Source organism: Centroberyx affinis, unplaced genomic scaffold (genome assembly GCF_046629955.1).
Source record: "Centroberyx affinis isolate AG114_WGS23_722 - 3 ecotype Tasmania unplaced genomic scaffold, CSIRO-AGI_Caff_v1 ptg002767l_1, whole genome shotgun sequence".
Classification (NCBI taxonomy): domain Eukaryota; kingdom Metazoa; phylum Chordata; class Actinopteri; order Beryciformes; family Berycidae; genus Centroberyx; species Centroberyx affinis.
In genome coordinates, this window is record NW_027280927.1 from 355,477 (window position 1) to 368,661 (window position 13,185).

Genomic DNA, 13,185 nt, shown 5'->3' on the forward strand with positions numbered 1-13,185 from the left:
CTACACCCTCCTAGAAATAGAAACTGGATCTTTTCAATTACAGAGCAGGGAAGACAGGAAAGATGAGAGGATGTTTACAGATCCTATTAAATCCACGGGCCTTACCCAGGGAGCACAGGCCAGATAATAACCAGCTATTGATTATCCATTAAACCAATACAGCAGACGGTGCTGTAGCATTGCAGCGCGACACAAAGCTCCTCCGACACAATGGGCTTTTTTCTTTTTTACAGACAGATCACTTCTCACAATGCCGAGCCTGCAGTAGCGGGGCTATTCTCTAGTCGGCAGGCCAGTGCTAGTACCACAGTGACAAATGTGGCTCAGACACTGGAGGGGGGGGGGTCAGGGTGTGTGTGTGTGTGTGTGTGTGTGTGTGTGTGGGGTGGGGGGTATGCTTGCTGCCAGCACCTCACCAAATAGACTCATAAACCATTCTCCATGCTTTGGCGCCTGTAGCCGACCCCTCGCTGAGGACGTTTTTAAGACACGCACTTTAGTTTTTGTGTTGCTGTTGCTGATCAAGCTGCGCTTTACACCACAACTCACATGTTCAGACAGGTTTGCAATGAGTCATACGTGAGGCACTGTGTCTTAATTGGAGCCCGTTCAGAAAATCAGAAAAAAAATAATATGCTTTAGATTGAGCCAATGTGTGTTGTGATGCTGTTTTTCAGGCACTGTTTAAAGTTTGCCTTCTCTATGAATTTGTCACCCCATTCTCTGGACTTTTTAATCCAACTGAACGCTTGATTAAAAGCTGACCCAGGGATTAAACGTGTTCATGAATGTGACATGTAGCAGTGAGGAAGTTGTCAGGCATTGTAACTGTCTTATAAACCGGACTTCATGTAAAGTGTTGCTCTACAGGCCATCTTATCTAGGGACTTGTGGCTAAAGCTAATCAGCAGTTCTTTACCCTTTATCCAGGGAAAGTTGACTGAGGAACTTGTTGGTGAACCCACTTCCCCTGCTTCTACTTCAGTTAGGCTCCGACTCAGACTTGGTGCGTCTGCTTCCTTCATCCAAGACAAAAACTACGTGAGACCGGGTCCCCGCATTCTGACTCGGGCCTGATTTGGGGCGGTGCAGGGGAGAATATTTAAATTACCTCTTTCTCGCTCCTGCCCGCCAGGCTGCCAGCTTTCTGACCTACACAAACTGAAACTGATGCAAGCTGCTGGAAATATCTGGACGTGACATCACCTCGTCTACGATTGGCCAGTTATCCACAGGAAGAAGAAATATACACCAAACAGCAAAATGGGCCTTAAAATGAAAGGAGCGTTGCCAAAAGCTGTTTTTCAACAGTCTTAAAGTGTTTTAGGGTGGAATTTACCTTTAAGCACCTTGCTTAAAGTTACCTAGACAGCAGTAGGGAGGGGAGAGAGTTATTCATTCACCTTCCTCAGCAGCATCTCCCCAAGCGGTCCGGGGATTTGAACCAGCAACCTTCCAGTCACAAGCCCCACCAATCTAACCTACAGGCTATCGCTGGCCGCTACTGCTATTGATCCTTATTAGTATTACAAAGTTATATATTTTGCAGTCTCTCAACAGTCAAGACAAGAATGTAAAAGAGGATAAGGCTGATATGGCAGGCTAACAAAAATAAGAAATAATGGGAATCTACAGGCAGGTTGTGTGTGTACGTCATGTTTTTTCCCATAATGCACTGCAACTACTTGCAAGAATGTGAGGTGTGTGTGTGACTGTGTGTCTGTATGTGTGTGTGTAGCGTTTTAGCAAATGGCAGGGCAAGCAAGCTGAGAACATTCACCATGTTATATGACATGTAATTCAAAGTTGTATTAACCTCACTGCTCAAAGGATCTGAATCAATCTGAAACTCCATCAGATATCTGATTGACAGACATCCCCTTACATTCAAAAACATAATCCATCAATATGAGCTGAGTGATGTCTGTGCTGCCTTGTTCCTCCCAGACAATTTCTCTGATAAATGACTATATGGGTTACTGTGGATGTGTAAACTTTTATTTCAGATCAAGTCAAGTTCATTTGCAATTAATTAATAAGTTACGGTCTCAAAGGGCTTCACACGCCCATATTTTAACACAATAAATGAAAACAACGCCCCCACAACCTGCGACCCTTGATGAAAAGAAAGAAAAACTCCCACGAAAACCTCACCAGGAAAAAGAAATGGAAGAAACCTTGGGAAGGGCCTAATAGAGAGGGATCAGAAACTCTAGTGGTGCTGATGATTTTAGTCATTGCTGACTTTTGACATAAGTAGCAAGTGATCTTTAAATTAATTAAAACTGGCCCTAATCATCAAGTGCAAAACCCTATTTTTTTGTACGTTTGTTTAGTATATGTGTGTCTGTATGTACTGTATATATGTGTGTGTGTGTGTGTGTGTGTATGTGGATGGGTGGGCAGGGTCTGTCGGTGTGTGTGTGTTACGTACCGTACAGTCTGTGGTGTCTGTCATCTTCAAGCAGAAGTCTGATACAAACTCCAGCTCAGAGAGACACACTTTGTTGCAATCAAGAGTCTGTTGAGAGTAAAACATAAATAAAAAAAACATTTAAAAAGAAACAAAATAAAAAATCTGTCGACACATACATCACACAATGCACATATGCAAACCAATGTGACAATATGACTTGTGAACCAGCAACACAGAAGAAAGAATAACCCAAAGACAGTGGTGGAAGAAGTACTGAGATCTTTTACTTCAGTAAAAGTAGCAATACAACATGTAAAGATACTCCATTACAAGTAAAAGTACTTAGAGTATCAAAGTAAACGTACTCATTATGCAAACTGTCCCCATTTAGAGAGTTAGATTTTTCATAAATTATTGGAATATTAATACTGATTTATTGACATACATGTACATGTAAGCAGCATTTTAAAGTTGTCAACGTGAAGCTAATCTTAATTTAGCTATACTTTTGGGTAGTCTAATCTATAACAATGCTATTTTATAGTTATTTTATAAAGATGATCAAATGTTTTAAATATAAAACATTGATCTGAAAACTAACTAGTAACTAAAGCTGTGAAATAAATGTAATGGAGTAAAAAAGTACAATAGTAGCATAAAATGGAAATACTCAAGTAAAGTACAAGTACCTCAAAATTGTACTTAAGTACAGTACTTGAGTAAATGTACTTAGTTACTTTCCACCACTGCCCAAACATTATGCAAAAAGGCCTACAGACCTGTGCTCGGTGTTTTAGGCCAGTGAGTTTCAGACTGTATTAACTGATTGTGATGCATTTCAATGTTTCCCATCTGCCTGTTATCATAGAGGCTGTTTCTCCTCTATGTGACGTTCATGTAAACAGCTACACATCAGGCACTTCTAGGTTCTTTTTGACCTGCTGACTTGAAACCAGCATAAGTCTCTTCTGGAGCAAAATGACTAAAAACATGTTTTGGGTTTTGGGTTTCCATCAGGAAAGTCGGAGCAGGCAAAAAAAACCCCAAAGAGAAAACAAAGTCTGGGTGAAAAGATTCCAAACCGGTGTTATTATAGAGACTTGGAATACAGTCAAGAATAAGTCGACTTTTACTGCTGTGTGAAAAATAAATAACTCCGAAACGTAACTGATAGCTAAAGGAAAGTTACAGTAGATTCAGTGCTGGGAGAGAAATTTCTTTGTGACTGGTAATACAAATTGTTACGCTTAATGTTATTCGTCATCTCGACTTCAGCTTTAGAGTCTCGATCGGCCTCAGTCTCGCTCTGCTGTTGTTGCCACGGGGAACCCTGGTACCCACATAGTTCACCCAAAAATTAAAAACGCGGTCATTATCTACTCATCCTCACGCCAGTACAAACTCAGATGAGTGTTTTTTCTTCATACAACTTCCCTGGAGGTTTGGTAATGCACAAGCAGAATACAATGGAGGAAGTCGATTTGCATTAAATAAATAGTTGATAATAGTTTTCGTCCACTCACAGAACGATCGCATTGCATCAGAAGACTTGGATTATGCTGCAGCTGCATGGAAAACATTTATGGATATTTTTGCCCTTTTTGAAGCCTGGAGAACTGCTGGTGAGTTGCATAAAGAAAAAACACTCATTCAAGGTTGTCATGAGATGATGACAAAATTTAAATTTTTGAGTGAACTATTCTTTTAAGGCTTTAGCAATAGAGACACACTCTATAGTCCAGTGGTTCTCAACGTGGGGTCCGGGGACCACCAGGGGACCTTGAGGGGGTTCCAGGGGGTCCCCAGGCAAATTGATGAATTGTTAAACTTCACCATTATTTCATTTACAAGAAGTTAACACAATTAGAGAATGTAGAAGAATGACTGTTTTGATCATAGTTTCTCTGTTATCTCTCTACCTACAATACAGATAGTCATGGAATGAAAATCATATCTAACAATAAAAGTATTCTCAGGTTTGGGTTTGTGAGACAAAATCTCATCAAACTGGGGTCCGTGGCCCAAATGTGGACTAAATATCCTTGATATGAAAAAGGTTGAGAATCACTGCTATATTCAACTGAGGTTAAAGTACAAAATTACAACCCTGGAAATGTAACATATTGTATAAACCGGGTTTAAGATGCTTGAGATCGTTACAAGTTGAACATTCCTCAGTGCAGCCTCATGTTATTACTGAGGGAGAAAAAAAAAAAACCTAATCTGTTTTACAGGAATTCACAATTCCACGAGAGGGCTCTCAATTTTACGGAATAGCGGCCAGCCTTAATGGAATGTTATTGGATCGTATCAACGGGAGGCAATAGATGAGAATCCATGTAATTTGGGCAGAGGAGCTGTCTATTTTTCACTGGAGGGGAGAAACTATCGATTACAGGATTCAAATTTCATTATATCAAGCGCTCCCCTCATTCATCACACCCACAGATGGGTGGAGAACCCGCTACTTAGCAAATAGGCCAACCGGCAAAGAAATACACGATGGTGTGGGAGACGGGACGGGGCGGGGCGGGACGGGACGGCATATCTGTGCAGAGAGCGTCGCAAAGGTATCTAGGTTTGTTCTCCTTGTGGGACTGTGACTGTGTGACTGTGTGTGTGTGTGTGTGTTTGTTTTATCTCTCTGCGTAATGTGTGTGCTCTCCCATCAGCTCGGTGAAAACCACTCTATCCGCAGGGGGCTGAGAGTAATGAAGTTTCCTTAAGAGGAACTTAAACAAGGATTAGACAGATCAATCACCCAGCACTACACTACTGCTGCACACACACACACACACACACACACACACACACACACACCTCCGGGGCCCTATCTCTCTCTCTACAGCTCATTCTCTGTCTATACCCTAACAGCCTGGGCCCCTCAAACTCTATTTCTCCCATTTGTAGTGCAGGTGTGCGTTTCTGCAGAAGACACACACTAGACCAGTGGTTCTCAACGGGGGGTCCGGGGACCACCAGGGGTCCTTGAGGGGGTTCCAGGGGTCCACAGCAAATTGTTGAGTCATTAAACTTCACCATTATTTAATTTACAAGAAGTTAACACCATTAGAGAATGTAGAAGAATGACTGTTTTGATCATAGTTTCACTGTTATCTCTCTACCTTCAATACAGTCATGGAATTCTGGACAAAGTCATATCTAACAATAAAAGTATTCTCAGATTTGGGTCCGAGAGACAACATCTCATCAGATGGGGGTCTGTGGCTCTAATGTGAACTAAATTAGGGGTCCAAAGATATGAAAAAGGTTGAGAATCACTGCACTAGACCAATATATCGGTTTGCCAATATATCAGGTCGGTATTGGCCTTTTATCAAATATCAGATATCAGTGCCGTCCACTGCTGATATGATTTACTTTCCCTGCAGCCGAACAGGTGGGTGGGTCACTCTGCCTTAAAGTGATGCTGAACTCTGGTAGTATCTTCCTCCATGATTAAACCCCAAAATCAACGATTTTCTGTTATCTGTTGCTCCGGTAGAGGAGATTGGAGAATTGTGTTTTTTTCCTCTCTCCATTCATTCAAACGCAATTGTGCAATCATCTCTACCAGGGCAACTGATAACAGAAAATTGCAGATTTTGGGGTTTTATCATGTCCAGGAAGCTACGCAACCCAAGATACTACCGAAGTTCAACATCACTATAAAGAGCAGCAGCAGCTAACCCTAGATGCATTTTATTAGACTGAGTTTCAATGGACAGTTTTAGTGTCCCATGGTCTACATCAGTGGTTCTCAACGTGGGGTCTGGGGACCACCAGGGGTCCTTGAGGGGGTTCCAGGGGGTCCCCAGCAAATTGATGAATTGTTAAACTTCACTATTATTTCATTTACAAGAAGTTAAAACAATTAGAGAATGTAGAAGAATGATTGTTTTGATCATAGTTTCACTGTTATCTCTCTACCTACAATACAGATAGTCATAGGATTCTGGACAACATCATATCTGACAATAAAAATATTCTCAGATTTGGGTCCAAGAGACAAAATCTCATCAAATGGGGGTCCGTCTCCCTAATTTGTACTAAATTAGAGTCCTTGATATGAAAAAGGTTGAGAATGACTGTTCTACATGTTGTTTGAGAGGCTAAAATTCTGGGGGAAATACATATGTAATATTTTGGCATTAAAAGGGAAAAAGTCACAATAAAATGAAAACTAAACACAAAAAATGTACACAATTACGGATATTGGCAGCCTCATTACAAAAATATAAGTACTATTATCGGCCTTACACAACCCATATGGATTGAATGCTACAGTACATAAACTATAAGCATAAACTATAAGTGTGTGTGTGTGTGTGTGTGTGTGTGTGTGTGTTAGCACCTGTATGACTGTGGGTTCAGAGATGAGCGTGTCTGCGTTGACCACTTCCACCACAGCCTCCGGCGCCACGGCCTTCTTCATGCACGCCATGTTGAAGCCATACACATCATCCCAGAATGCAATGCGGTCGTGGTGCTTCTGCGTGTCTCCCAGCGCTGCCAGGCTGATGTTGCAAAGGTCTGGATAGACTGGGGAGAAAAGAGAGGATGGAGGATGGATTATTGTAGGCTTACATGTTTCTAGAGAAGGTTTTAGAAGAAGAAGTGACAGGCTTAAAGCATAATCCCAGCCATTTTCAACCTGGACCCTATTTTTTCATTATTCTCCATCAAAAATCTCATCAACTGCTTCACTATAGAGGTGACCAGCATTTGTTTTAACCCGCATGGAGTATCTGAAGGGTGACGACTTTGAAGTTTATGTCAGGTAAAGTAAAGTTGTCAATCACAAAAAAGTCGTTCAGCGTTGTCATGACAACAACACTCTGCCCTCCGTAGAGCGAGACCATCATCAGCATGGTGGGCAGGTCGGACTGTTTCACAATCAACAACAATGAACCTTCTGTCATGTTTTACCAATTTCAGTTTTTTCGATGGACGCTTGCTGTGATCAGGATCCTGACATCACCACCATTCTGCTGTCTGTGGGTTTTTGGAACATATTGAAGGTAAGGAGTCGCTATTTTGTGTGTGAAGTAACATCACTTCCCCAGCGCATAAATGTGCCTTTCCATTAAAATTCAAGCTGTTTGGAGGATTATATACATGCCGAATTTACCAGAACACTCTACCGATTAGAAATAAAGTCTCAAATTATATTTTCCGATGCGTATTTTTTGCCGAAAAGCAAGGCAAAAACAAATTTCCAGTTTTTTTGAAGGGACCTTGGTGTGGCAGGAGGGCCTTCAGCCTCGGCCCGCTGTGGTGTTTTTGAATGCAGAAATCGCTTTCACTCACTTTCAGTTTCACTCACTACCATTCAAGAACCTCTGGAAGCCCATTCCCGCCACTCCATAAAATAAAAAACGACTCAATTGTGACTTTTTTCTCACAATTGTGACTTCATTTCTCATAATTCTGACTTTTTATCTCAGAATTTTGACTTTATAGCTCACAATTCTGACTCAGATTCTGAAGTATTTCCAACAATTATTTAACCCAGGTCTGGTTACAGTACACTCAAATTGAACCTGGATGTCTACTGTAACCTCAAAATACTGCATTAGAAATCCAAAGAAATAAGAGCATCGAACAAATGCATTAATGTCCATATTCTTTTGGAGGCCGCTGCATCTCGAAAGATAGCTTCACTTTGCAGAAATATTGTAAAGCCAAAGGGTCTGAGCGAATCAATTTAGGGATTTATTTTCCTCAAAGCAAAAGAACATTAATCATAACTAAAGGACAGGGCAGCAAATCAGGTCTCCGAAACTTCTACTCTTACTGCTGAAATTTATTTAATATCAACGGATTTAATGGCTCTGAGATTAGAAACCATTAGAAGACGTCTTCGCATCTTGTGGGTGTGGAGCTTTGCATCCATTTCATGAAGCCGTTGTAATGACAGTATCCATCACATACTCATACACCATGTCCTGATGACCATTTTGCCCTACTTTTCACACTCAGTACTTACTTACAACACTGTGTCTAGTTTGTTAGGATTGCCATTGTTTGAATCTTGTACACAAGAATGATGTTACAAACTAAGGAGTGTGTCCGAACAAAGAATTAGGGTAGGTTATCTACTTTGCAGACATTGCAGACAGATTGTTAGGCTTGATTAACACACCAATCAGTGAGGCACCGTTCTGTTCCTTCCTTTCTAAGGTAGTGATTACAGAAAAAGCGCCTATACGCCTTTTTTCCCAGTTATTTCCAGTGGTTTGGTCATGGCAGGCATGTGTCTCCTTCAAACTCCAGTATGCGCCTCACGTCTTGGATTCAGCCCGGTTCGGGGCGCTTCAAGTTGAACATGACTCAAATTTAGCTGCAAAACACACTACGTCAGTGTCAGACAGAGAGGAAAAAGGTAGAGCTTGGAGGAAACTATATTTCCTGGTGAGTAATGTTTACTTTTAAATACACCTTCCGTTTTGGAATGGCCTCCTGCGCTTTTTCAAGTGCAAGCAGAGCAATCGCTAGCTTTCTCTTGTCCATGTCTATTTTCAACAGTGTTTCCCCTTTATTACTTCAGGTTGGCTTGCTCATGCTAATTAGATAGCTGTATAGCCATGAGAATGATGCAACGCTCCTTGCGCCCTTTGAGCTCTCTGTTACCAGCGACGCCGATGGCTGCGTTTTGTGGTTCAGTGTGAAGAAAAGTGTCCTATCTGATGGGTAGAAGAGCTTCTGGGGTGGTCGGCAGTCAAGTAATTTGGACTCGAAAAAAGGTGGAAGGATTTGAATATTCTCAAGTTTGTGCTAGTGACAAGAACAATTGAACACATGGTTCCTTGGTAGAGAGAGAGCCTCTACCAGCTGAGATGGATGACTGCTGCTGAAAATCACCCTGGCTGTGTTTTTTATTCGTTAGAGGTTCAGTTTGTTCTGCTGATTCAACCTGCAACAGGGGGGAAAAAAAGCATTTTCCTTAGAAGACGAAAGATGGTGTTTCCACTTTCATTCTTCACTGACACCGGTGAACTTAACATTTAAAACGCAACACCACCAACCAGCTCCTCTTTCTGTCTCTTAACCAGCACTCATAACTAGCACACATCTTTTGTTGGAGACAGAGATTTGGAGGTTAGGCCCAGACAGCCATTATGTATCTCTTCTTATTACATAACGTTACATCTAAGGGTCTATTGAATAAACATTATCCATGTATTAAAATGAGCATTAAACATGAGTCTTAATGTGTTCTCATAGTGTTTTCACATCTGAATAGGTTCCTTTGCGTGGTTAATATGCTTGGCGATTAAGTCAGAGCTGAAATGCTTGAAGCCATTGGTATTCCCACTGTGAAGTAACATTAGCCATACACACAGCCAACATATAGGCCTAGGGGCTGAACTGGAATCTAGAATACATTGAGTGGGCTGTATCAAACTTATAAAATAAATTGAAAAACAGAAGATTCATACATATCTATACTGGCAAAAAACTAATAAACCACTAATAAATTTTCACTCCAACAAATTTCATTGCATCTACATCTGCACATATGCACACAGGGCTGACAGTATCTTAAGATTATGATAATGGTCAACCCTAAATAGTACCATATACAGTAAAGGATAAGAGAAGAGAGACACTTCCACGAGTCTTCACTTGAGGACAAACACAGAATGTAGTAATATCTGATCCTATACCCCTCCTATTCAATAAGGCTCCAGTATGCCATACCAGTTCCTCCCCCCTGAGGAAATGGGAGGCAGCTTCTCATCACTGATATTGCAGATATTCGGGCTAACTTAACTTAAAGGAGGATCCATTGCCATAGTATTGATACAAGAGGTCTTTCTCAATGCGTGTTTTTGTCTGTTCTTGTGTCCAGACCACATCTGGCATAATATCTAATAGTACAAAATAAAAGAACTCTGAGGACAGAGGACGGATAAGAATCCCATTGGTTTACTTGCCAGCCAAAACATACTGAAGGTACAGTGAATGGTGACTTGACTAGAGCTGGTTTTGCCTGGGTCCAGACCTTTGAATCCGCACACTCCACTGGGTTGACTGATTCTGGTCTGGCATCATGACATGAAACAGCGGCGTTTCTCGGTTGAAAAATCAACCGGTCCAATGAGCGCTGGGGGACTAACGATTAGCCAATCAGCGCCATGGGCAGGACTAACACCGTTGTCAAGCGTTGTCAAGCTGTGCGCCGGAACCAAGGAGGAGTAATAACAACAATGGCGACCGCTATAGACAAGATAGACACTGCTATCGAGGCTGTTCTAAATCCATTAAAAGTCGTCGTACTTTGTTTTTACTTCGCTCTGTGTTGTCAAAGATGCTCTATACTTTCTGAACCGTCTCTGGTGTTGTCATGGCTACGCAACAGTGTCGACTTAAAATGACGTTAGATTCAGGCAGATACGTTGGTCTCTAGTGATTGGTTAGGGAAAATCGAATCCCCCTCCCCCACGGAAATCGGTTAGAGTGGAGCCAATGTCAGACTGAAGATGGAAATGGAGTGTAACGAGTTGACAATTCTGTCTGATATCAGGCAAGAGCTGGTTGAAACAGCTAGGGAAATGGAGACTGTCAAAAATTGACCTCAAGCACACAGCCCATCTCAAACTGTAAAGATGTTCTCTGTTCTTGCATTTGTTCCCCAAGACAACATAGTAAGATTGTTCTCCACATGACTTGGAATTCTTGGTATAAGAGGTTTTGCAGTTGGTTTTGCATGGAGATCCATAAAAGAACTGAACAGCTGCCAGGCCATTCAGTGCTAGGCCAGCGGGTCACATCATCTACCCATTCGGATCGGGTAATTTTATCCCGTTACTTAACGTTAATTTGTCAACGCAGTTGTTTGGTCCAAGTGACAGAACGTAGTGTAAAAGATTGTTCACTGGTCACTGTTTTTCTAAAGGTAGATACAGATAGTTTTCCCACAAATAGTTGTGTATGCTAATGTTACTGTAGGTGCTATCTGCATCCACTCTGCGATCGCAGGCTTGTGACGTCAGCAGTGTTTACCAACAGAAAAATGGTCTCTAGGACAGTGATGTTCAGCTGACCAGATGCTATCATTAGCTAACAAGCTGATCAGTTCCCACTCAAAAGCAGTACAGAAATGAACCATGTGTATTCAATGCTGCTCAGAAAAAAGTGTATTCAATGTAAGTTCAGAAATGCAATCAGATGTTATTGCCAAAAACTGAGGATCTCTCTTATGGCCGCTAGAGGGCATGTTACGACACCTGAATGCCCTCTATTGATAATCACCTATGGCTTCTTTTTTTTTTTCTTTTTTTTAGCATTTCTGCTTTATTAGACAGTCACAGCACAGAGACAGACAGGAAAGTCAGGGCAGAGAGAGGGGGTGACATGCAGCAAAGGGCACGGGCCAGATTAAAACCTGTGCTAGGACTCTACCGGTTGAGCCACCAGGACGCCCCCAAGACAGAGGTCTTCAATCCTGGTCCTCGGACCCAAACTACTGCTGGTTTCATATCCTACAAGGTTGCTAATTACATTGCATTCCCAGGTATGAAATAGTCCCTGATTAGATAGCTGGAATGAAAGCCAGCGGGGCTCTGGGTTGAAGGATCGAAGACCACGGACCTAAGAAGTCTTTCACAGAGCTTCTGTGACGCAGCGGACTAACAGCTAGTCCAGCTCACCGCCGGTTTCATGTGTCATCATCCCTCCCCCCCCCCCCCCCTCCATCTCCCACCTCTCCTATCTTTAGCTGATCTTAAAAAATATAAGCCTTCCATGAGCACATTTCAATTTATTCTCCCTGGCGTGTGTGCTGGTGCTCACACTCACACAACCTTCGACACGTTAGACCGTGAAGTGTGTGAATGGATGGTGACAGCTCAGTGATGGGCAACTCATGGCCTCTCATTATTGGCTGAAGCTTTCCTGTGACCCTGTAGGTGTCACCATAGCTAATGACGACGCACACACACACACACATACACACAGAAACGCAGCAGATTTGTCACTTCATTTTACTCTGATTACTGAAGCAAGTGAGTAATTATGAAGGCCAGGTGAGAGGAGGGGGGGAGAGCTGCTGATTGGGCAGAAATGGGACAGGCCCGTTTGAGAGACACACTGAAAAAGAAACAGAGACAGAGAGATGAATAGGTAAAGGGGTGGGTGGTGAAGGGGGGGGGGGGTGCTTTGCTGTAGATGGAGAAAGGGAGAAAGAGAGAAAGATGGAGAAGAAGGGGGGTGGGGGTGGGGGGTGCATGGGCGTCCCCAGATTCATGGCTTTGACATCTGCGTCCTTCTCGACTCGCTGCTCACAGCCCGTTTGTCATCCCCCTCCTCTCTCTGTCTCCCCCATTGGTCGGCTGTGAAAGGGGGGGGTGAAGAGAGGGAGGTGGGGAGTGGGGGGGGGGGGCATGGGAGAAACAGATCCCTTCTCCCTGGACGCTGTGCTGTGCCAGGCGAGCGGGGACACATTTAAGGATGAAGGGGAGGTTAATGTAGTGGGGAGAATGAGGGAGCCGCTGTAACACTCTTCTAATGTAGCTTAAACACACATACAGCAGCAGCACCGAAGGGCTGGACCAATAACTCAGCATAAGCGGGCACACACACACACACACACACTCAAAATGTGAAAAATAAAACAGACTCAAGAGTAGAAGTTGAGAGAGTGACAGGGATAGAACTAGGATTGACCTCTGGTAAAGTAAAAAAAAAAAAAAAAAGCAAAACTTATCTTTGTGTACGTTTATTTTGCACATAAGGTGCGGTCAGACTATGCAAAGTGCGAGAAA

At 42.5% G+C, this 13,185-nt stretch overlaps 1 protein-coding gene across 1 annotated transcript in view; it reads right to left on the bottom strand.

The window, feature by feature from the left end:
- prmt3 (protein arginine methyltransferase 3) overlaps nucleotides 1-13,185 on the bottom strand; it is a 66,004-nt gene that overhangs the window by 20,506 nt on the left and 32,313 nt on the right. Inside the window, exons 12-13 of the mRNA XM_071535812.1 lie at nucleotides 6,771-6,958; nucleotides 2,435-2,521 (exon numbers count right to left, since the gene is read on the bottom strand). Of these exons, the coding sequence (XP_071391913.1) occupies nucleotides 2,435-2,521; nucleotides 6,771-6,958 (275 nt within the window). The remainder of the gene's footprint in view (nucleotides 1-2,434; nucleotides 2,522-6,770; nucleotides 6,959-13,185) is intronic.